Source organism: Centruroides vittatus, unplaced genomic scaffold, assembly GCF_030686945.1.
Source record: "Centruroides vittatus isolate TY-2023 unplaced genomic scaffold, ASM3068694v2 contig_108, whole genome shotgun sequence".
Classification (NCBI taxonomy): Eukaryota; Metazoa; Arthropoda; class Arachnida; order Scorpiones; family Buthidae; genus Centruroides; species Centruroides vittatus.
The window spans coordinates 535,076-559,273 of record NW_027120695.1 but is presented as its reverse complement, the minus strand read 5'-3'; the positions used below and the strand labels follow the sequence as shown (position 1 = coordinate 559,273).

The 24,198-nt window shown below is 32.7% G+C and overlaps 2 protein-coding genes across 2 annotated transcripts in view; one reads left to right on the top strand and one right to left on the bottom strand.

Moving 5' to 3' along the window:
• The first annotated feature begins 585 nt into the window (after nt 1-585).
• On the top strand, nt 586-5,066 carry LOC136975030 (choline O-acetyltransferase-like). The gene is made up of 15 exons (XM_067270023.1): nt 586-680; nt 792-980; nt 1,031-1,149; nt 1,220-1,273; nt 1,354-1,504; nt 2,112-2,289; nt 2,590-2,792; nt 2,902-3,003; nt 3,083-3,204; nt 3,962-4,084; nt 4,167-4,305; nt 4,374-4,433; nt 4,514-4,651; nt 4,723-4,940; nt 5,011-5,066. Exons 1-15 carry the CDS (start codon nt 660-662, stop codon nt 5,048-5,050), a joined length of 1,857 nt encoding a protein of 618 aa, XP_067126124.1. The 5' UTR covers nt 586-659; the 3' UTR covers nt 5,051-5,066.
• Nucleotides 5,067-20,570: 15,504 nt separating this feature from the next.
• The window catches only part of LOC136975021 (uncharacterized), a 40,481-nt gene continuing 36,853 nt past the window's right edge, over nt 20,571-24,198 (bottom strand). Inside the window, exons 5-6 of the mRNA XM_067270014.1 lie at nt 20,738-20,806; nt 20,571-20,660 (exon numbers count right to left, since the gene is read on the bottom strand). Coding sequence (XP_067126115.1) covers nt 20,571-20,660; nt 20,738-20,806 — 159 coding nt within the window. The remainder of the gene's footprint in view (nt 20,661-20,737; nt 20,807-24,198) is intronic.

The following is a 24,198-nucleotide window of genomic DNA, read 5'->3' as shown; positions in this document are numbered from 1 at the left end:
ATTAGTAGTGTCTTGCCCTTGTACGTCATGCTTTACCTGTTAGCAATAGAGTGTCAGTCATCTATCTAATTCCTTTCAGGGAAAATTTTGAATCGAAATAACACGACCTCTGGTTCGCATCGGATGTGTTCGTATATAGTAATTGGGACTTCCAGTCACGAATCTTTCTATCTGGTCTGGTCTTTCATCTATCTAACTCTGTTCTCGAGATTAAAAGCGGACAGAGAGACAGACGACAGTGGGACTTCATACGTCTACAAGTTTTTCAAATTGCATTCCAATAACACTACAAAGGAAATGACAAAAGTGGAGCTGAACAACGTCTTTTCGGCTTTTCTTGACGTTTATAACACCCAAATTGAGATCAATTTGCCATAAAAGTCTTTCCCGGGAGGACTTTTTATGGGACATTTCCTCTGCTGATCACCCACATGTGACATACGAACAAAAAAAATTTAAAGTAATTTTATTAACATGAATTACAAATTTGAATGCACAAAATAAATCTTGGAATAAGGTTATGATTTTACTTTTATCAATTACGTATTAATATTATCAAAGCATTATTGTGCAACAACCGACTTTCATTGTTTCAACTTTAACAAAAGTCTTCAGCAAATTGTTGCAATTCGAGCTCCTTCTTCTGAAACGAAACGAAAATGTGGAAAAGGAAAGAAAGAGTGAGTCGAAATCATCAATTATGATAAAGGATTTTATATTCTGTAACGTAATTGACAGTGCATTCAACAACCATGATACATTTTCATTTGATAAATCACTTTCCTTTATAGAAATTGCCAAAGCCGTCGGTTCCCGAGCTCTCTGTTACTCTAAACAGATTTTTGGAAAGAATAAAAGCAATTGTCCCTAGTAACAAATACGAGGAAGCTCGAAGATTGGTCGAAGAATATCAAAAGTCGGAGGAAATTGAAAAGCTGCAGGAATTGTTGAAGAAATATGCAGAAATCAATGAAAATTACGTGAGTTCGACAAGCTGTTTCGCTAGAAATAATAATAAACGCCTTTGCAGGTGACCGAATTCTGGCTGAACGATATGTATTTGAAAAATCCTTTGCCTCTCCCAATCAACTCCAATCCGTTCTTCCTGCTGCCGAAACGGGAATTCAAAACGGATGACGAAAGATTTCGGCAATGGTTTCTCGTAAAATAAACATTTTTAAGAAATTTGTCTTATTAATGACTTTGTACTATTTCTCAGATTAGTGGCAAAATTTATTCTCTTCTCGCTTAATTTCAACAAAAAACTCGACAGGTAATGGAAATCACAAATAAGAGACAAATTATTTACACGAAGGAAACAGTTACTAAAATAGTTCATTTGAATTATTGTAGAGTTGAATTAAAAGAGGAATTTGCTGGAGGACAAGAAAAAGGGAATGCACTTTCCATTGCCACGTATTATCAGTTCTTCACGGCGTACAGGAGACCAGGCGCGATTAAAGACGAGCACATTTTTAGTGAAGGCAGCAGATATTTCATTGTGGTGTGCAACAACTAGGTAATAAGGAAGAAAACAATGCTTTTGATCGTCTTTATAACTTTCCGATATTTTGAAGTTGCCTCTTATAAAAATAATGGAAAAAAGTACAATTGATTGATGAGTACAGGGTAGTGGTAATCAATAATATAAATCACCTCAGCAGAACAAAATATATCACTAAACATCTTTTTGGCTGTTGATTCGTTCTATTTGCAAACGTTTTTAACCTATTAAATAGGCCATCCTCAGGCTACATTTTTCTATTGAATCCCATTATATTGACGTTCTTTAAGTCTAATTCTCAAGTTTCGTGTGGAGACACTGATGTAATCTTTGTCTATCCCGCAACTGCATGTTTTCATATGATAGTGTATATTGTAGTAAATACGTACCGTATTAAATTTATCTGTAGTAATTAGTAAATGTATCTTCTCGAAGACGTTTTCATTTGCATTATTTATATTACCACAGAACCATTCCAGTGTTGAGAAAGTACTTTCTCTATTTCATTTGCATTTTGTACTTGATTAATTCTAATTACATGCGTTTATTAGATATTAGATTGATATATGCTGATGTTTTCACAATTATATGTTTAAATATTCAACAGTTATTTAAAATGCGGGTGACTCCTTTTATGGATAGTTATCCAACTGTAAACACTCTCACAGAAGAGCTCAAGAAAATCGAAGCGTTAAGTAAGCTGAAACCACACTATCCACCAGTGGGGATTCTCACAGCTCTCAATCGGAAAGAATGGGCAAGGATACGAGAAGGAATGATCGAAAGTGAGAGATGAAAGCCAAAGCCATTTCTTTGATATTAGAGAGGTTGCGGCCGACGTTTTCAACGCGAAAACGTGAACGTCGAACATTCAGCGCTGCCTTCCTGTAATCTTAGAAGTATGACAATGGCATTTAGAACGTCCAGCATGATTCCTTTGACGTTCCAAACACCATTGTCAAACTTCTAGACTTACAGGAAGGCAGCGCTGAATGTCCGACGTACACGTTTTCGCGTTTAAAACTTCGACCGCATCCTCTCTATTAAAAATCCTTGATCGTTAACTAAAATGTACGATTACGCAGATGAAATCAATAAAGAATCCATTCGGATTATTGAAAATTCTATGTTTGTGGTGTGCATGGATGAATCGAACAAAGGGGTAAGGAAACAAACCAGATCGAAGAGCTTTTCGAACGAGAGGTTGGAAGAAATGGCCCACCACATCCTTCACGGTAATAGAACTGAACATTCCACCGGTAACAGATGGTTCGATAAATTTATTCAGGTAAAATTTATTCATTGCTGACAAGTAACAGAAAAAGTGTCGGTAATTTTCAATCGTATAAAATCGTACATAAACCGATACCAGATTATTTACTCTTGCCGTTCCGTAGTTTATCGTGACCAAAAATGGTGTAAATGGAATTGTAATCGAACATTCGGTGTCGGAAGGGATTACCGTTCTAAGATTCTGTGAAGAATTTCTGGATTTCTTGTAAGATATTGTTATCTCTTGAATTAAATATAAAAAAACAGAAGTGAAGTGATTGATGTACTTACAGGGAAAATGATCAGCATCTACACTTAGCGGTTAGCTATCGAAAATCAGACGATGAGATGAGAGCTGAAAGACTTACGTGGAATATCAGTGAATCACTTGCAGAAGAGATTAAAAATGCATCCGCCGTCACAGACACGTAAGATTCTGTAATTTTGACTTTCCGCCAATAATAATTATCATTGACAGGCAGAAAACAAGAAAAAATGTCAGTTTGCGCTTTGCCTATCTTTAGTATCATAACTGTTAGAAGTTATGATACGTAAAGCAACACGTAAAATCACTAAGTTTGTGGTGTTTAGATTTGAAAAGACTTTTACTTTTATTAACCGACAATTGGCTATAGCACATATTGATCCACCATTTAGTAGATTTTTTGATTCTATCAATCGATTTATTATTATTTCTCGAGTGAAATTTATTGTAATTACAAATAAACATTGTGGCAATCTCAGCTCAATATTCTGTTATTTTTAAGAAGTCCTTCGACAAATGTAACATCTGAAAACATTTATTATTTAATTTATTTAAGAGCCTAAAATAATTTCCTGTTATTTGTGCATCATAGCCAATCATATAACGAGTTTTTTCATGCGCCATGTATAAGATTTTAGTTTTGACTAACCATTTTTGGAAGAAAAAATACGTACGATAGAAAGGGTTGGCCATTTTGAAATATTAGTCAAAACATTACGAAATTGGACCGCACACAGCAAAGTTTAATATTTGAAAATAAATCTTTTTTCTTCATTTCAGGAGCTTCTTTATATCTGTGCACCCGTTGCACCTACGTAGTTATGGCACTCATTATAGCTTTACAGCTGTGTTTTATTTGATCTTTAAAGACAATTATTGTTCGAAAACGTATAAATACTCTCTGTAAATATTATTTTCAGGTTAATCGACACGCTCGAACTCAACGTTTTTATATTTAAGAATTACGGCAAAGGATTTCCGAAGAAACAAAATATCAGTCCAGATGTGTTCATTCAGTTGTGTTTGCAGTTGACATACTTCAGGTTTATTTGAACGATGTTTCTCTTTCTTTTAATGCATATTTGAATGTAGTTAAACGTTAATCAATGTTATTATTATTATCAGAATGCATAACAAAGTGACGGCCACTTACGAAAGTGCCGCTTTAAGAAAATTCAGATTCGGTCGCATCGACAACATCCGCGCTTCTAGCCAAGAGGCTTTGGAATTCTCAAAGTCTATGTTAGATCCTTCTCTGAGTCAGGTCAGTTGAATGGAATCTTCTCAATTGTTATAAAATACGATTCAAATTGACTCGTTCGATATCTTTAGACAGAAAAATGGGATAAATTCCAAAAAGCCGTGAAAAAACAAACCGAAATTCTCCGTTACGTAAGTAGGAAAGAGCTATAAATTAACCGAGTAAAGTAATTAACAATTCCGTAATTGTCATAATATCTGTCATTACGCAGACAATCAACGGAGAAGGACCGGATAACCATCTTTTGTGTTTAAAGGAAATGGCTGCTATGTATGGTTTAGAAGAACCGGCACTTTATAATACTGATTATTACAAAGAGTTCCTGAATTTCCGCTTATCCACCAGTCAAGTAAGGCATCTTTCTATGCATTGACTAAGTGTTAGCGAGTGGAAGAGAATTAAATGAATGGATTTTTGTAGCTTCCAACGACCTACGACATTAAAGTTGGATACGGTCCTGTGGTGCCCGACGGATACGGATGCTCATACAATCCAGAAGAGAATCGTATCGTCTTTTGCATTTCTTCGTTCAAAAACGACCCCTCGACGGACACGGAGAAGTTTGCACAGAATCTGCATGCGAGTTTGATGGAGTTGAAGGAGCTTTGTGAGAGTGCTAAGGCTACTGCTTCTATCAGGTTGTTTTCTGTTGTATAACAATTCATTCGTGTTCTAGACAATTGCATTACTCACATGGTGTTGTTTTAGTTCACCGACAAAGGCTGCAGTTAAAGCTGAAGCAAAGTAATGGAACGAAGAAAAATTTATGCTATTCGGAAGTTTTCGGTTTATGCCGCAGAAATTCGGCTTCAAAATTATTGAACTGAGCAAAATTCTTTAATAATGATTAAAAATTTATTTAATAAATTTCACGAAAACATTCGTTGTTCTTCTTATTCATTTAGTCATAATTGATTGAATATAAAGTAAGTTCGACGTAAGAAAAAGTGATATTTAAGGTTTTTGTTATTTTTATTCAACAGTATTAAAATGTTTCGTAATTAACATGAAAGTACACGGACAATTAATATCTTCTACGTGAGTTATAATAGAATATCAAAATTAAATTCCATTATTATTTAAATGTACTGTACTATACATCCTGTCGTTTTGGAAATTCCGAACACGATGTAGGTTATTGCTCAGATGTCATCAACATTGGCTCAATTCAATTATTTACGATGTTATTTCATACATATGAATAATAGGCTTATTCGAATAAAATCGCTTTGATAGGACGAACATGTGTTTTATGAACCTTATTTTCTCTTGTCAGTTGATACAATGACGGTGTACGAACGTTTTGTCTGGTGTTATCGTTAGTTTCATTTTCGGAATGTACAGGTACACTTTGAGTACTACGTAGTACAAATTAGTTTGTTCTCATTTTAATCCACCACATCTTACTATACATGCGCCTTCTCATTGTTGTGTATGTCGTCGCTATTATATATCACTTTTCTCGCTTTCCATGGAGTTCGGTGTTAAGTTTTTCAAGCTTGTGATTTCCACTTTTACAGTAGAGTTAATTATACTGTTTATTTTTATCCCTTTTCAACCTTAACACAAAATTTAAAAAAATAAGTGAACTATTAAGAAATTTGCCAGATTTTCCGGAATGAAAAAATTTCCGGGGATATTTCCTTGGTTAAAAATAGCCAAGGTCCCGTTACAAAAACCCCAATTTAAATCATTACGATATTAAACACTACTGCAGAGTAGATATCACGCGACTTTTTAATTGCCGATGACATTGTAACGCTGTCCTTGCCGGGAATTACGTTAAATGGTGTCAGATTTACGTTACATTCACTCCCATTACGATTCCGAATGCCGTATTTATTATTGTATAACCTAATTACTATAGTAAAATGAAAAATATTATTAATAATTCTATAAACGGAATAAAAGTACAAAAGCAGACTTACGCGTTGTCAGTCTACACCGGAACAAAGCAACAATTCTTCAGACCTCAACGATAATTACGTGAGATTAAATGTAAAGGTTGTGTGTCCTGTGAAACGCTTACATCTTACGTCACATGTCTACAGCAGAAGAAAAGTGAAATAAATAAACTATGACCTTTAGAAACAAAATATATCGATGTTCGTAAAGAAAAAAATATTGGTTAGCAGGTTCAATTTTTGTGGACGTGCTTCCTGTAATCTTTCATATTAATATTAGTGAAATCTACCAACCATTACTACCAAAATAAAAAGAGTCTATATTAAGATGTTTCTCGTTCTTTGCCCTTTTTAACACACTGTATCGTACAAGGTGTAAGACTTCTAGATACACATACAGTTAAAGCTGTAACATCTTTATATCATCCTTATTTTTAACAACATTTTATTACATTTATTTATTTTCTTATTTTATAATTTATTTCAGTTTTAGTTATTATACCCCAAAGTTTTGATAATTATTTATTCCAGCTATCACTATAATTAAGTAATTATATATTAAAAATTTTTGTACGGGCATGATAAATATAATTTTACACAATAGTTTTTACCAATCTATATATATAACCATTCAACAGGTGTCCGTCCGTCCTTCCGTCTGTCCCGTAACCGTTTTGATAACCGACACTAGAGGCGCCCCTATCGTGTGTCATATTTCAAACATTCAAATTAAATTAACAATTTTAATTATTATTTAAATTAACAATATAAATTATTATTTTTCATTTGGCCAATACATTATTATTTGGTCAATATAACAATATAAATAATTCAGTATATTTGTAATAGGAATTTATTACTGTCACGGAATGCCTGTAATGTTCACTAGGGGGCGAATAACGAAAAACCGGATAGATTTGAACCGCTACGATAAAACAATAAGTGAAATAGTTAAGCTAATATTTTAATATAATAATAGAAACCTTTCATGGCACGAACGGACGGACGGAGGAAGGAAGGACGGACACCTGTTGAATGGGTTATATATATAGAAGATTAAGTGCATCAAACTTTTAAAAATTAAGCGCGCACAACTTTCATATATTAAGTGCATTAAACATGCCTCATAGAAATTTGTAATACTGCTAAAACGCCCACTAGGGGGCGTCCCGGGCTACTAGTATACATAATATAATAAGTACAGAAGAGGGCCATAGAGCCGGAAATGCATATCCGTTTTAAATTACAGAAAAAAAAAATCAGCTTTTTTATCAAAAGTGTGTTCCTGTATGATTTGTTCTGAATATTTATAAAAGTTACATGAAATAAGAAATTCACTATTAGCTAATTCGGTTTACTGACAAATTAACTTAAAGAATAATATTTAGTTTTTAAAAATGAATAATTTAAAATTTAGTGTCTTCTCTCAAAAATGCTATGAAAGCTTCTGGATTGTCAGAATGGCATTTAAATTTTTCTTCGAATATTTCTTTAAATTTTAAATCTTTTTCTCTTCTGGATCCTCGCCAATGTATCTGAAACGCCCCTGTAAAATTACTATCTACTTGTTCTTACAATTTCACGTATGTTTCGTTTCTTATAAACAACTCTTCGTTAGCTTTAATCATATTATTTAATTTCGTTTATATTTTTGTAAATTAATTTAATGAAATACAGCAATGAAACACACGGGCTTTATGTTAAGTGATCAAACACCTGAAAAACTCCTTGCAGCATACCCGTTGAACAACTGCCAGTTTCAAATCGTGCAATTCCGTTTTACGCAGGTTTTACTGTAAAATGTTATTAAATTGTATTGTACATTACAAGCAATAAAATTCAATTCGCTTGCTTACCATCATAAAACAGACGATAACGTATCTACACTGAAATTTATGGCTTAATTTATTTTCCAGATACTCGTATGCAAGAGTAAAAAGAAAACGTGTATAATAGTATCAAAATGTAATATTATATAAAGACATTAGTCCTCGTTACTTCACGTGTGTTGGGATATAACGATATTGTGCGGTATAACGAGGTGCTACTGTTGTAATACATGTAAAGTTGTTTTTGAAGGTGCTATTCCTTAAATATTAATTTAACGCAGTGTCAGAGTTGTAAAAATATGTTTATAACACTGGATGAAGTGCAACGGTTCAACTAATGTTATTTGTACTCGATTTTGTAAACTTTTTCACACGCATCAGTTGTTTCAATTGATATGTATACTTCTATTTCATTCTGCATATATAAAGAACAATTAGAAATAATTTGATTTTTTTATTTCAAACTAGAAAAATAAATTAAACTGAAATTACAGTGTATATTCCGGTGTGTATTTTACTGACCCTCGCATCGTCTTACGCCATATTATAGCAAAAGGTCGGAAGAATTACGAGTTCATATCTGTGAAGATCGTCACGTAGGTAAGTCAGTGGATAGAGAAGAAAGATTAATTAAATATTAATAAACTGTGATCTTTAGAAACGTAAAGTATATCGAAGTCCGTAAATAAATAAATAAGTATATATTTGAAATTTTAAAATTACGTTTGGCAGCCATTACAGATATATTTAGAGTATTCTTTAGAATGCTTCCTGTACTCCGCAGATTGGAAAAAGGAAGCTTTAGCGTACGCGATCCACCGGTTGGGAATCTCTTTTCAAGAAAACTAATTTTGTAGTTTACGAAATTAATGTTCACTTTTTCTTGTTTACAGGTATTTCTATTTTTTAGTGTATTTTAAAGTTTCAATTAAAATAACACAATCGCAGATGTAAATAACAAGGAAAATCCATCTAATTCATAAGTATATCATTAGTCTCGTCTTTAGCGGTCACTGATTTGACAAAGTAAATTTTACATTTTTTTAAAATAACGTAATCTTCACGCCTACTTACATCAAAATATTAATTGTTCTCCGTCTTCTCAGTTTCTGCAATGATTGTAATCTTACTTTAAACTACGATTACAGACAAAACACTTTCTGATTTGGTGGCGTCGTATGTTATTATATTGTTTTAAAAAATTTGTATTTTTAACTATTTTAAAATGAAAAAAACCTTTAATTTTAAGGATAGGGATGGGTTTCATAAATAATTGTAAATGCTAGTAACAAGTAAAATAGACAATAGCGAGGTTGAAGCCGAAGTTTTCAACGCGAAAACGATTACGTTGGTCGTTCAGCGCCGCTTTCCTGTAAGCCTAGAAATTTGACAATGGCGTTTGGAATGTCGAGCATGATTCCACTGACTTTTCAAACGCCATTGTCAAACTTCTACGCTTACAGGAAACCGGCGCTGAACGACCGACGTACACGTTTTGGCGTTGAAAACTTCGGCCTTAACTTCGCTGTTAAGTCTGACCCCACTGGAGATACGTACGACCTTCGTTATCTTTCCACCCCCTAGACGTTTAACAACCAAAATTTAACAGCATCAATCTTCCTAAAATATAAACCTCTTTGCAAAATTTCAAAAATTTTCGACAGAAAAGCACAGGAGTCATAAAGCTTTGAAGAGTTTGAACATTAACATCCATAAATACAGAAAAAAACAATCGAATTTTTTCACATTTCTCAACGTTGTAACGTTGAGAAGTGTGTGCGTCAACGTTCCCCGAGTCCAAAAAGTGCAAGAATCTTGAGAAAGAAGTCATTTTTTGACATATGGCCATACTTTTTCTGTTACATATAAAAGAGCAGAACAGTAAAAATGAATGTATTATCTATGTACAATAAAATTTTATATAATTTCTGAAAGGCTGAACTAAATTTAATTTATGATTTCGCATAACTTGAGATTTCTTAATATTCTATTTTTAAAATAATATTGTTAGAAACATTTGTTATTCTATATTATTTCAGTGATATAGAAATTATTTATTCATTCATCACCTTGTTAGCTAAATGACTAATAATTCCACCATAAGATTCATCGTTTTTTGCTATTTAAGCCGACTCAGCATTGGTCCACTATTTTACATCTTTAAATGCATTATTAGATAATATAGTTTGTTAAAAGTAAACTATGTGAGACTTGTATTTCATAGGATACTGACAGCCACTGGTTATATTCCTATCAAGTACACTTGTATCTGCCATTCTTTTTATAAATGAACATATATCATACTATTAGTGTCTCTGGTAACAATAGAAAATATTATAATTGTATGAATGTTAACCCGACTGTAGATCTGTTGCTTCTTTTGTATACTGTGCATAAGAAAACTTACCTATGTAAACTGAATACTAACTGACACATTGAATTCTGATCAAAATAGCCGGGATTCGATTCCTTGGAGTAAGCAATTATATATTAAATGCTGCTCTGGAGCCTATCGGCCTTCATTGTAATGCGTACAGTTCATTTATTTTGTACGCGATCCATTTTTACGTAACAAATAACAGTATTGTTGAAGTAAAAGCATATTCATTGATTTAATGCGAAAAACGACATTAAATATTTGTAATTTATCTTGAATTTTAAATTATTTTTACAAAATATTCTTAAATTGTTTGCTACTTACAACTGAACTCTTATTCATTATACAAATACAAAAAAATTATAGAAAAAATAATTATTTTTATTATGATTCAAATCATTTTATTACTGTATCTAAATGCCTTTTAAATATATGTTAAATTTTGAATTAATTCATACAATTTTTCATGGGACTTGATGTAAATTATGTTTACGCAACAGAAGTAATTTCATAATTTTGAGTAATGAATTTTTTCGCCAAAAACAGCATTTAAATATTTTTACTGGGCAGAGGAATTTCCGATGTCAGAATTATCATCTGCATTTTTAGGAATGAATTCCTGATGAGCTTCTTGTGGATCTTGATTTTTTCCTGCTGGAGTATCCTGATTGTTTCTGGGACCTTTAACTTTTATTTCATTTTTATCTTTAATTTTAGTTGAAGCTATAAAACTTTTTGCTTTTGTATTATTTTCTGAAATTGTTGCCTCGAATTTTGCAATTGCTGAAAAAACTGACTGTAAAAAAGGTTTTGTAGTTAAGTAAAATATATTTTAAGGTTACAAACATATTTGATAATTAACTCGAAAATCCTATTAAATTAAATTGATATAATAAGACAATGCAATTCATAGGCCATGGGAGGGAATACTTTCTATTTGAAAAATAGGGGAAAAAGTGCATGATTTCAACTATTCGGTAAAAAATCAAATTCCTCGGTCAAGTATCAAAATTTAACTAGTATTCAGTGGTATTAGCCACTCGTTCATTAGAGTTTACCTGTAAAACACTAATCAACTTGATAACTGTGCACGTATGTTTATATTGTTGAATTTCAGATGAAATTTAGACCAGATCAACGCTTGATACATATATTAAAAAAACAAGAAAAACAAAAACAACAGTTTAAAATATTTAAAAGTCTCCTATGTATAAAATTTGACCGCCCACATTTCGATAATTTATATTGCCAAACCACTGTATATAATGCAAAAAAGCAGCGAAAAAACTTCTGACAATATAGTACCACTGTGATAACATGGGATAGCTTAATATATTTTATAATTATGTGAAAATTTCTAATATTTCCGTATTGCAGAAAGCTATAAACTCGAAAAATATAATCCTGTTTAATTAATTTTCAAATTTAATTATTTAGTTAATACTAAGAAAGATTTTACTTGTATTCAAGATATTTAATTCTATTACACAAGAAAATATAATAGTTTGACAGTGATTACGTTCTCAAAAATTTTAAAATTATACAGCCAACTTTTGATTTAGGGTAACTGATTTACTCTAGCAGGTAACAGCAGGAACACATATGCAAAAGAGTGGTGGAAGTGTTTTCGATCGTAACTTTCTACTAGTTAAATTTAGTAGTATAGATGTTTAGGTTAATATATTTTATAATTTTCATAGCATTATACATAATTTATATATGATTAATAACTTCGTAATTTAATTTATTTTAATTGCTATTGTGTAGTTTTTAAACGAATAAAGTCTTAGTGATCGGTAATGAATTAAATTTTGCATATTGTATTGGTTATTTATATCGCTTACATTTATTACGATATATCGAATATTAGTAACATTCCTATTACTGTGTATATAGTTATTTTCAAGTGACTTTCCTCAGATTTACTATCGAATTCGTAACACTGTGTTTCGTAAACAGTCTGAACTCCAATAAATCGGGAGTGATGGGAATAATAAAAATAAACACAACATTCACTAATAAAAGTAACGATATAACTTTTCAGTATTGAAAAAAATAAAATGAATATTTCAGTACGTACTTCAAAAGATGAATCAGGCAGAATAATGCTCTGGTCTAATATAAAGCGTTCTTCGCACATTAATTCGCATTCTTCGTACTTAATGAATCCACCTGAACGAGTTTGGTTATTTCCTCCACTATGTTCTTTATTGACATGTTGTTGTAACGCTGATTTCGTATTAAACGGTTTTTCGCCATACTCGCATCTGTATGGCAGATTCTTTAAACTTCTGATCGCAAGAAGACCAGAACGAGTAGATTGAAGTATTTTTCTATGCACTTGTAATAAATGATCTCGTAACGCTTGTTTCGTATTAAACACTGCACCGCAATACTCGCATCTATATGGCAAGTTCTTCAAACTTCTCAATTCAATAACATGCATATTCTTTCTCGATTTAATCCACAACCTATAATTTTACTCCGATAAAATTATTAGATACTTTTCCCAGCGTTCAGATGATGCAGCGTTCACCGTTTATGCAGTTAAGATGGTAATTTCAACAATTGCGTAATTGTTTTATTGTTTTTCTATAGAGACCAGAGTTACTAAATTGTTACCCGATCAGTGTAATAAATTTATTGTTACGTTTATTTTTTATAAGATAACCTGTAATTTTAGTATTTTTTACATTTAGAAACAAGTACACTTCAGGGTTAATAGTGGTAAATCATTAATAAAAAGATATGGATATAAACAATCTTTTTTTATCTACATAACAACATAATGGCATTTCTTTCAAAGCAGCTAGGTATTTTATAGAAGAACGAAACTAAGTTTTGTGGTGTAGGTTTGTCTGTTTCGGTTTTACTCGAAAACATAAATATGGTGACACGCTTCTAACGTTCTCTCTAAAAGAGTTTAATACCCGCAAGATCAGGAGAGGAAGCGTATGTCTGACGATATAACCGACAAGAATGTGAAATAACGTATAACTTTCAGACGGATTCAATTCTATATGCATAGTGAAAAAGCACAGTGAGCCACATTAAAAATAACGTTTTCTGAAATTTCATCACTTATCTTTTATTTAATGTATAGAATATTTCAAAATGATTTTTTAAATTTACCACGTATGGTTTATTGGCAAAAAACATCCAATTCACATAATTGCTACTCCTTTTTACTTTTCGTGTTTATATTACTCAATTAAAAAAAAAGTAATTTTAAAGTCTTCATAGAACACAAAAATTGTTAGTACAGTAATATTTCATCGTAATTGATTTAGAGTAGGTATTTTCATCGGTAAAATTGTAGCATAAATCACACAGTAATTACATTAGTTGAAAGAGAGGGTCTCCTAGTATCACTCAGAGGTATGACCAGGAGGGAAAAGGAGATGAAAGAAGAAAGAAAAGTAAGAAGATTAGGAGATGAAAGTGGATCAGCATAAAGATTAGAACTCGAGCGCCTGCATTGCAATAATTGAAATAAACAGTATACAAAACATCGAAAAACATACATGAGAATAATACAAAATATATACAATTCGGTGGCACGATAATTAAGTTGTTAACAAAAGCAAAGTGATTACATAAAATAAACTATAGGATAACATACAAAAACAGGGCAACATGAAGAAAAGTACATTGCAGATATTGAAAATCGCAACAAACATGGAGGACAAAGTATACTCATGTACAACAGTGAAATAATAATACAAATGTAACATAATGCTGTGAAAACTGAACACTAAGAACAACAGGTGAAAGTAACATTAAGCACCAATTGATGGTAAAGTGAGCACATACAAATGCGGACTATTAACACTAAGCGAAACAAAGGTGTGACGCGTGGAGAGAAGTTGGCAAACAAGTGATACAGAGACAAAACAGTACCTGTAGGTGATGAAAAGCGATAAATAGGCCAAAAAGTGAAGAAAAGTCCGTTTACGTTGAACCATGGTTGTCATTAGCGCTGGTGCATGGACCGCGTGGTAGATCTAGAGCCTTAGTCGTCTGCAGGTACATCTTTAGCCAGTTCAAGATGTCTTTATTCTCTATAAGGTTGTCTAAGGGGCAAGGCCAATTATAGCCTGCGTGGAGCACACTGCTGATAAGATTGTCTCTGTTTCTCTTGAAGAGTTCACAGTCCATGAGGAAATGCAGGCTGTTTTGGTTCGAGATTCCATCACAGTGGCAGACGTTAGAGTCCTTAAGGCAGAAGCGCTTCAGGTAAGCATTGAGGTTGCCATGGCCCATGAGAAGTTGGGTCATGGCAAAGGTAGGAGTAAATTGTTCCAATCCAGGCGTCGATAGACACTAGGAATAAATTTGTAAGTTAACTTGCCAGTCTCACTGCTATCTCACTCAGTTTGCCATTCTTGAAGAGCTAATTGACGGTACCAGTTCTTAAACAATGAGATTGGAATCTTGTTGTAGCTTGAGAGGAGAGAAGAAGCGGCAGCCTCTTTGGCTAGATGATCTGCGGCCTCATTGCCGGTAACCCCCGAGTGTCCACGAACCCAGTTAATAGAAATGTTGTGCCTATGATAGTTGTTAGATAGGAGTTGGTGAATCCTGATAACGTTGTCACCTCTTTGTCGCAGGCCAGTGATGGAGTGGATTGCCGTTACACTATCCGAATAGATAGCTATAGACTTATTGGGGGGAACCAGTCCTCTTAGATGTGTTCTAATGCTTTCGTAATGGCGAGTATTTCTGCCTGAGGAACGGAGCAGTGAGGCCCCAGCTTGTAGGCTGACCTATGGGTTTTGCCATTCCGATGGTTATAGAGGACGAAAGCTGCCCCTACATTAGTACCATCTTTGCTACCGTCTGTATAAATAGAGAAATCTTTGAGTCCATTCGTAGTCAGTGGATTATTGACCACCCTAGGGTAGTCTTGAATTCGATCGGTATGAGTGTCTTTCAATTCTACACCAAAGGTAAGAATATCCGTTTTTAACTGGGTGGGGAAATCCAAGATAATGTTGTTGTTTTTGTTGTTGTTGGTGTGACGTTCATCATTGGTGAAGAGATTCTTAACTTTCCATAGTCTGGAAGCCATTCTGGCCTGAATGTGGACTGCGAGCAGTATACTCTGTCAACCGAGTTTTTAGCTCACGCAAGTGCATCTTCATGCAATCAAAACTGTGGTGAATAATAGTGTCTTGTTCATTCAAATTTTTCTTAATTAGATTCTCTTGTGATTTCCTCTTTTACAGTAGAGTTAATTATACTGTTTACTTTTATCCCTTTTCAACCTCAACACTAAATTTTAAAAAAGTGAATTATTAAGAAATTTGCCAGATTTTCCGCGATAAAAAAAATTTCTGGAGATATTTCCTTGGTTAAAAATAGCCAAAGTCCCGTTACAAAAACCCCAATTTAAATCATTACGATATTAAACACTACTGCAGAGTGGATATCACGCGACTTTTTGATCGCCGATGACATTGTAACGCTGTCCTTGCCGGGAATTACGTTAAATGGTGTCAGATTTACGTTACATTCACTCCCATTACGATTCCGAATGCCGTATTTATTATTGTATAACCTAATTACTATAGTAAAATGAAAAATATTATTAATAATTCTATAAACGGAATAAAAGTACAAAAGCAGACTTACGCGTTGTCAGTCTACACCGGAACAAAGCAACAATTCTTCAGACCTCAACGATAATTACGTGAGATTAAATGTAAAGGTTGTGTGTCCTGTGAAACGCTTACATCTTACGTCACATGTCTACAGCAGAAGAAAAGTGAAATAAATAAACTATGACCTTTAGAAACAAAATATATCGATGTTCGTAAAGAAAAAAATATTGGTTAGCAGGTTCAATTTTTGTGGACGTGCTTCCTGTAATCTTTCATATTAATATTAGTGAAATCTACCAACCATTACTACCAAAATAAAAAGAGTCTATATTAAGATGTTTCTCGTTCTTTGCCCTTTTTAACACACTGTATCGTACAAGGTGTAAGACTTCTAGATACACATACAGTTAAAGCTGTAACACCTTGATTTTAAGCAGTTTTTGTTGATTTTAAGGATTTTATGTTTTTACTACCTTTATTAGACGATTTTTTTTATATATTTAATGAAAATATTTTTATTCCTACAGCAGTGGCGTGCCGTCATTGGAAGCGATAAAAGCGCCGATTCCACCTTCCAATGACCTTCCCCTGTATTTTATAAAATATAAATTTTCATATTTTAACGTACTTTGCATTAATTAAAATTAATATTTTATTATAACTGCATTATGTATCTTTTACAAATTTCTATACTACGTGTAAAAAAAAGATAAGATTGCTATTGTATATTCGAATAATTCAGTAGCGGAAGAAGTGTCGAAACCGGGTCAGTTTCCAATCAGCCAGATTATATAGGCATTGTCACATGCGGTTTACAGAGCACCAACCTCATTCGGTTTAGCTAGCAGAAGCGACACACGCATAAAAAGTCCTACTTTATATCTCGGAGCGGTTGTGGGCTGTTAGCCGCCTGCTAGATATTCGGCCACCCTCGCCCAATTATGTGAATCATGAGCAGACTAGATCAACGGCAGACAATCCCCGGCCCGCGGGCCAGCTACGGCTGGCGAAAAGTTTCTATCCGGCCCGCGAGATCTTTAATAGATTATTAAATTGGAAAAATAACTAATTAATAGTTATTTTTCCAATTCTTTGTAATTTTCGAAAACGATAAGAGAAATAAATGTAGTAATTAACTTTTTATTTATTTATTTCGTATTTGCAGACTAAAAAAAATTACGAGTCACAAGAAAGCGTCAATTTACTACTACGGCCCGCGGAAAAAACGTAAAATTTATTCTGGCCCACGTTATAAAAAAGGTTGCCCACCGTAGACTAGATTTATAACTTAACCCAACCGATAGGAATTTAATGGCATGTTTTTATGATAGTTTTGTATAGTTGACAGGAGTTTAAAAAAACTCCATTAAAATATTTGATACATTTATTCCGCGTTTATTCCGCTCTCCCATCTTATATTACTTACGGATTCCAATGTTAAACCGGTGATATTACGATTTAGTATGTCCCATCTGTAAGGGGATGCAGAAAATACGTGTACAATTCTAGTACATTGATAAAAAATTAACTGTTACTTTGGCAGCATCATTTACAACCAAATTTAATGAATGAGATGTACAATGATACAAAAAAAGTTCTAGAATTTTTTTTCTTTAAATGTACGATTTATGTATCGGTTGTCATAAAAATTTCTTTTCACTTCTTTCCCAAGACTACAGATATTCGAGTACAAAGTAACCGGTTTCGACTTATTTCTATTTAAGAAGTAGTTAAATAATTAAGCGATTAGGGAATTAGAAACATAAATAAAACCCCGATGAAAGAGCCGACATTTTACTTAAACAGAAGTTTAACCGAACCAATCTCTTGCCGAGTACAGTGAAGTCTGATCTCTTCGTAATATTAGATGTAATAAAGACAGAAATTTCTCCAGTTCAATGAGAGTGACCGAAAAGTTGTAAATTTTGGAAATTTCCGTGAACACTCGGTCCTAAAACGAATCAGTTAGAAAACGAACGACGGACAATCTGTTAAGTTTAACATATTTAGATTTTTACAGCTATGGTGAGAAACGTTTAAAATCTACAACAACCCCCGTCGCGTCCTTTGATACAGTCAAACCTGTTTTTATGCGGAGGATAGGGACCGCATTAAAAAAGACGCATTAAAAAAAATCGCACGAAACTTCACGAATGGTGGTAAAAAATAGTTTTCGCAACACAATTTAAAAATATTTTTTTTATGCGGTCAACAGGGACCGCATAAAAAAAGTCTCACATAGAAAATAACTCAAAACCGTACGAAATAAAATTTATTGACAACAGATGTCAGCACTTGACTGCATCGTCTGGTCTATCGTCTGTTTTACATATTTTTGTCCAGGTGGTGTTTTGTTGACTTAAAAAGTAAATTATTTCATTTTTCGCATATTTCATGCAATAATATTACTATAATAAGTGCATTTATGCTATAATAAGTTTATTTAGCTATAATAAGTCAACGTGAGACATGACGAATCGCACGAAACTAGTCGCCAACTATACCACACAAATACAAAATCGCACAAAAACAACCGCATAAATTAAAAATTCGCATTAAAAAAATCGCACAAATAAAAATCGCACATAAAACAGAGCGCATAAAAACAGGTTTGACTGTATATACTAGTGACGCGACAAAAGAGGCATTTGACATTGACGGTATCGGCACCCTCGGGATTTGGCACGCACACACCTACCTGGACCGTCTCTGATTCCATTCATTAGCCACTCGTAGGGAGCTACAGTATTTCACTAAGTGGATTGTTTTAAGGTTTAAAAAGTAAAGAATATTTTATTTTTATGTACGTTTTTTCACAAAGTTATATTTAATTATAAGTTTCTTTAAAAGTATATTTGTACAATTGAAGAATTTTTTTTACTAAGAATGTATATTCATTACACGTTTTGTTTTACCAAGTAAGTTCTTTTTTATAATTTTAATTTTAGCTCTTATATCGTGGCCGGTAATTCAAAAATTTATTTTAAAAAAGTTTTGGTTCGAAACCGTATAATGAAAAAGAAAACGTTATTAAAAGAGAAAGACCAATGCTTAAATTAAATATAAATACGTCGACAAAAAGATTTCGACATTTTGACGATAAAGTTTATGACGAATGACGACTCTTTCGTAAAATTGAAGCAATTTGGAATTCAAAGCGGAATAGAATTTAACTTTGGTAGACAATATAAAATAAATATTGAAAATTATAACGAGATAATTACGATTAATAGATATATCTAAATTAATAGAAGTTATATGTTTTTTCTTATAGCAAGAATTGGCATTTAGAGGGCGTAGGGAATTTATTGAATCTAGTAACGGAGGTAATTATATTGAACTTTCTTATTTATTAAGTACGTCGGATAATCTATTAAAAATACGTTTAAAGAAGTATACGATTTTTACTGGCTTATCGAACAAACGAATACGAACGGGCCCTGACGCGCAATTAATTGATTGCCCCTGTAAGTCGGCTTCTTACAGAAACACAGCTTCCCTATCATCAAATGTCACGGCACGCCACTGCAAAATTGGCAGACATATAAGGCTTCTCAGATACGGAATGGAAGAACTTTTTTTGTAAATACTGGTCTATTAAATATACGACGTCGCAAAGTGTGGCTATATTTACTTGTCATATTGGTGGAAACTGGCTATAGTACAGTACGTAGCCGTTGGCGGTTCCAGAAATAAACAAAGGACTAAGTCCAAAATTAAAAATATTACAATAACGAAAAATTATTTTATTGTGACATAGTAATTGTGCCGAGCTGCGATTTTTAATTATACTTTTTATCCATTTTATTTAAAGTGTATGCTGCCACACTCATATTAGTATTGGCTTGCCTCTGTACATTATACTTTTCCATTAACTGTAGAATCGTGCCGATCATCTTTTAACTGCTTTTAGCAAAAATACTTTGAATCGAAATAACGAAACCTCCGGTCTATATCGAAGATTTTACAGAGTTAATCGTAACCACCTGATTCTACTCTCTGTACGTCTAGTCTTGACGCTCATGAATCTAACGTCCTTCTCGAAATTAAGGACGGACAAACGACAGTAGAGATTCATAGGCCTACAATTTTTTAAAATTGCAATCTAATTATTGAGTACCAATTATCATCACGCAAGCGAAGATATTACTGAGATTAGTATAAACATAATTTGCCATCATATATGTCTTTTAAAACAACGTTCGAAGTAGAAACAATTACATGTTCATTTTATTTTTTGTTTGGTGAATGAAAAGCCCGTATATACCGGTAACCTTTTCACTCACAAAACAAAAGATAATTACGTTATCATCAAACATGTTTTACTTATTATTCTTTTTTTCTGCCAGATAACTCGACAATAGAGTGTGTTTCACGTGATGATGTGTTGCCTTGGCGCAAAAAAAGGCTTAAGTTGATTCCCACTTTCAAAACAATGATTACGATAACAGTAGTTTTGAACCTATACGTTAACTCGTGTTTTTGGCATGTTAATTCTGATAACAGTAACCGACCGATAAGAAAATTCACTTATAACTGTATTTCCAAATCTTACTCATATGCTATTTGCCCTAGTCATATTAAAATATCCTAGAAAATTGATGCTCAATTCGGTGATTTCGCACATGGGCAAAAGATTGTATATCTGAAAGAATATAAAATATTTTAATTACTAGAAGTTACGTATATTAGTGCAAATTACATAATATTGGATTTAATTACCATGGGTAAATTTTCATCGTCTTCACTTTCGAGACAAATATCATATATTTGAGAATATGGATCTGTATGCTGTTAGAGGAAATAACACATTAAATATACAAGTAAATATATGATGTTTATTATAATAAATTTAATTTGATAACTATATTACATTATATATTAAGCCCTAAGTATTTATTTTTTTATCTTACAAAATTGCTGCAAGTATATAAATGCAATTGATTGATTAGCATGTACTAATTATCATATAATTTCAATTATATTTTTTTCATTTTAAATCTATAAGGGGGTTTACTCAGGCATTTGATAACATTTCTCTTTTATCATAAAATCTATTTTCTATTATATAGTTATAAAACAATTTAAATTCTTATCGTTTCTATCCTACAAACACAAAATCCTTTCAATTTTACTATCAAACCTCGTCTCTTCCTACTAACCGAAATTTGTTAATATATGGAATAAAACGGATGGATTGTGAACATCCCAATTAATTTATATGTTTACTCTTACAAGAGATATATTCTGATGAATATGAGCTCTGATTTATTAAACAAATTTAATAATATATTCAGCATTAATCTATTAATTACTATAAAACCGATATGGAATGTTCTTGGTACATAAAAAACAAAAAATTCTAAAAATAAAAAAGTGATTTTCTAAACATATATTAAAGAATTTTATGTTGTACACTGTAGAAAAATATTAAATATAAACTTACTTGTACTAACGTTGTCAAAGTAGATAGGTAATATATATAAGTGAAGATTATCAAAATAAGAAAAATTAAACAAATCATAAAAACATAGTGTACTATCTTCTGTAACTGCTGATCGGAGAGTAAAATTTTCCCCAAAGTAAATTCCACTACTACACCAATCGTGAAAAGTAGTGATAGATATATATTTTGACTTAATGTACAGTCTAGGCCACTGACGTTGACGCCAGGTAGATCGATTGCGCAGCTCAGGCAGTTGATCGCTTAATATGCCTGGACGTCCTATCTGTTAGCATAGGCGTTTCAGGTGGACTGACCCGATTTCCGCCATAATAGGGGCGAGGAAATCGAGCTGGAGGGACTTACCTGTGCAGTCAAGCGTGCTACAGGTTGACAAGACTAATCGCTCATCGCTTGCCTAGCACTGGGATCGAGGCATCGGTCGTTTGTTTTTTTTTAATTGTAAATTTCCGTCACTGATCATCAGAAATATAATTTTAGCTGTTATTTTCATACGTTTCTTTCCTTATAACGTTTTATTCGCGTTTATTTTCCTGTAATTTGAGACGATACAGCTTTAAAATAAACAGATCAGGTCTCACTTGCCAATAGACTATCTCAACTTTCACAGATTGTCGTCGGTTCCTTTGTAATCGGAGAGGAAAAGATCGTGTGTCCGTGTTAAGTGTTTATTGCTTTTGCGGTAATCTGAGTAGAGCTGGAGAGGTCACTTAATAAACCGCCAAGTGTTTTATTATCCTTTAAACAACTCCTCCCCATTTGTTATTTTTAGTAATCAGAGAAGGGTAGATCGTGGGTCAAGGTCGGTGAAAGTTTATTGCTTTAGCAACAGGGTGTCATATGAGCTGCCACCCACTCCCACCCTTAATGACAACAACGCCTAAGTGTTTCATTACTAAGTAAACAAAAGCTCCTTTCTCTGTCAGAAATGGGTCAAATGTCAAGGTTACTGTTTGATTGTATTGAAAACAATGTTGTCCTTGATATTAAGAATCAGTTTTGTCAGAACTGTTCACTTTTAATACCTTTTTTTATAATTTATTTCTGCCTCGGTTATAAAATTGTTTTTATCATGTTTTAAATCCGCGCGTTTTATAATACACTTGTATAAAGTTACGAATTAAAATTGAAATGCACATTTCATTGTTTCATAAAATATTTATTGATTATACAGAGTTGAAGGTTGCAAAAATGTTTCCATATCTCTACATCTTCGTTATTACATATATATGAATAAAATATATTGCCATTTTATAAACAGATCTTATTGAATTCAATTTGTTTTATTTTCTTGTATTTATATTCGTATTGTATTCGAATTCGCCATTTTATAATTTGTAAATATGCACGTATCACATTATATTTCATTCGTTTAATTCTATACTACTTATGTAAAAACTATTTTTATATCATTTAATTTCCTTTTATATGTTTTAATTAGTTTTTTAAGCTAATGCGACCTAATCTACGAATGGCAGCTTCCCACGCATCACATAGAATTCTACGGGGAAGCCATCATTGCAGGCGTAAAGTTGCCTCTGTAAAGTTGTTTATCTGGGTAACATACCGATCAGGAATCCTTTTCGACATTTTAAAAGAAAATAAATATACACACTTGTTTAAATTTTTAATGAATACTTTTTTATTTTAACAAAGCTATACATTTTTCTGAGCACGATTTCGATAGAAGCCTTCTAATGAAGAAGTTAACATATTGGAAACAATCTGAAGATGTTTTGAACTACAATGACAATATTTATTCTAAATGGCATAATTGAGAGCGATACATCGCATTATCGTCATCATCAATTTTCGGGTTCTGAGTTGACTCGACAAACACACGATTTGTAATGCTACGAATGTCAAACCAGGTAATGAAACTTTTATTCTTACAATTCGGTTGATGAATATCGAACATTGTTCTTTCTCTACAACTGATCTAGTCTGCCGTTACCTGGATATAGAAAAGAAATTAATTGGAGAGCAACGACAGGAAATTGGGACTCATGTGTTGCTTCGAAGACCCACTCTTTAAGATTCCAATTTGTTTTTCTAAGTAAACAGGTTCAACTATAAAGGTGACATGCTTTTGTTTTTTTCCACATCTACGTTTCTTTCCTAATCGCTTTTTCTTTCTGAATTTTATTTCCCCTCCCCTTTTCGCAAACACACCACTGTATTGCTTACTGATTAAGTTTTGAAAGTTGACAGACAAAACACGAAGTTTATTGGTTTGTTATTATCCAATAAAACATTGGAAAATTTCCTTGAACATGATTTGTTAAATGGTTTTAGCCACACCTTCTTCTAATTGCTTGATTGGTCATTATTGTTGGTCACACCCTGCATAAAGCGTATTGGCCGTAAATCATTACCGACCTATATCAGAATCGCCAATCAGAGGTCACAAATATATATAAGCGACCAATCTGCCAGCAATGCACATTAATATCAAGTAACAGTTATAATAAGTATTATAACATTTAATTCTGCAACGATTTTATGACTTCTTTGCAAAACAATCAGATTAGAAATGAGTAAATACATTTATTAACTCTAGTTACAAACAACTCGTTAACAAAACTCGCTCTTAATTACGCCATTTAGAATAAATATTGTCATTGTAGTTCAAAACATCTTCAGATTGTTTCCAATATGTTAACTTCTTCATTAGAAGGCTTCTATCGAAATCGTGCTCAGAAAAATGTATAGCTTTGTT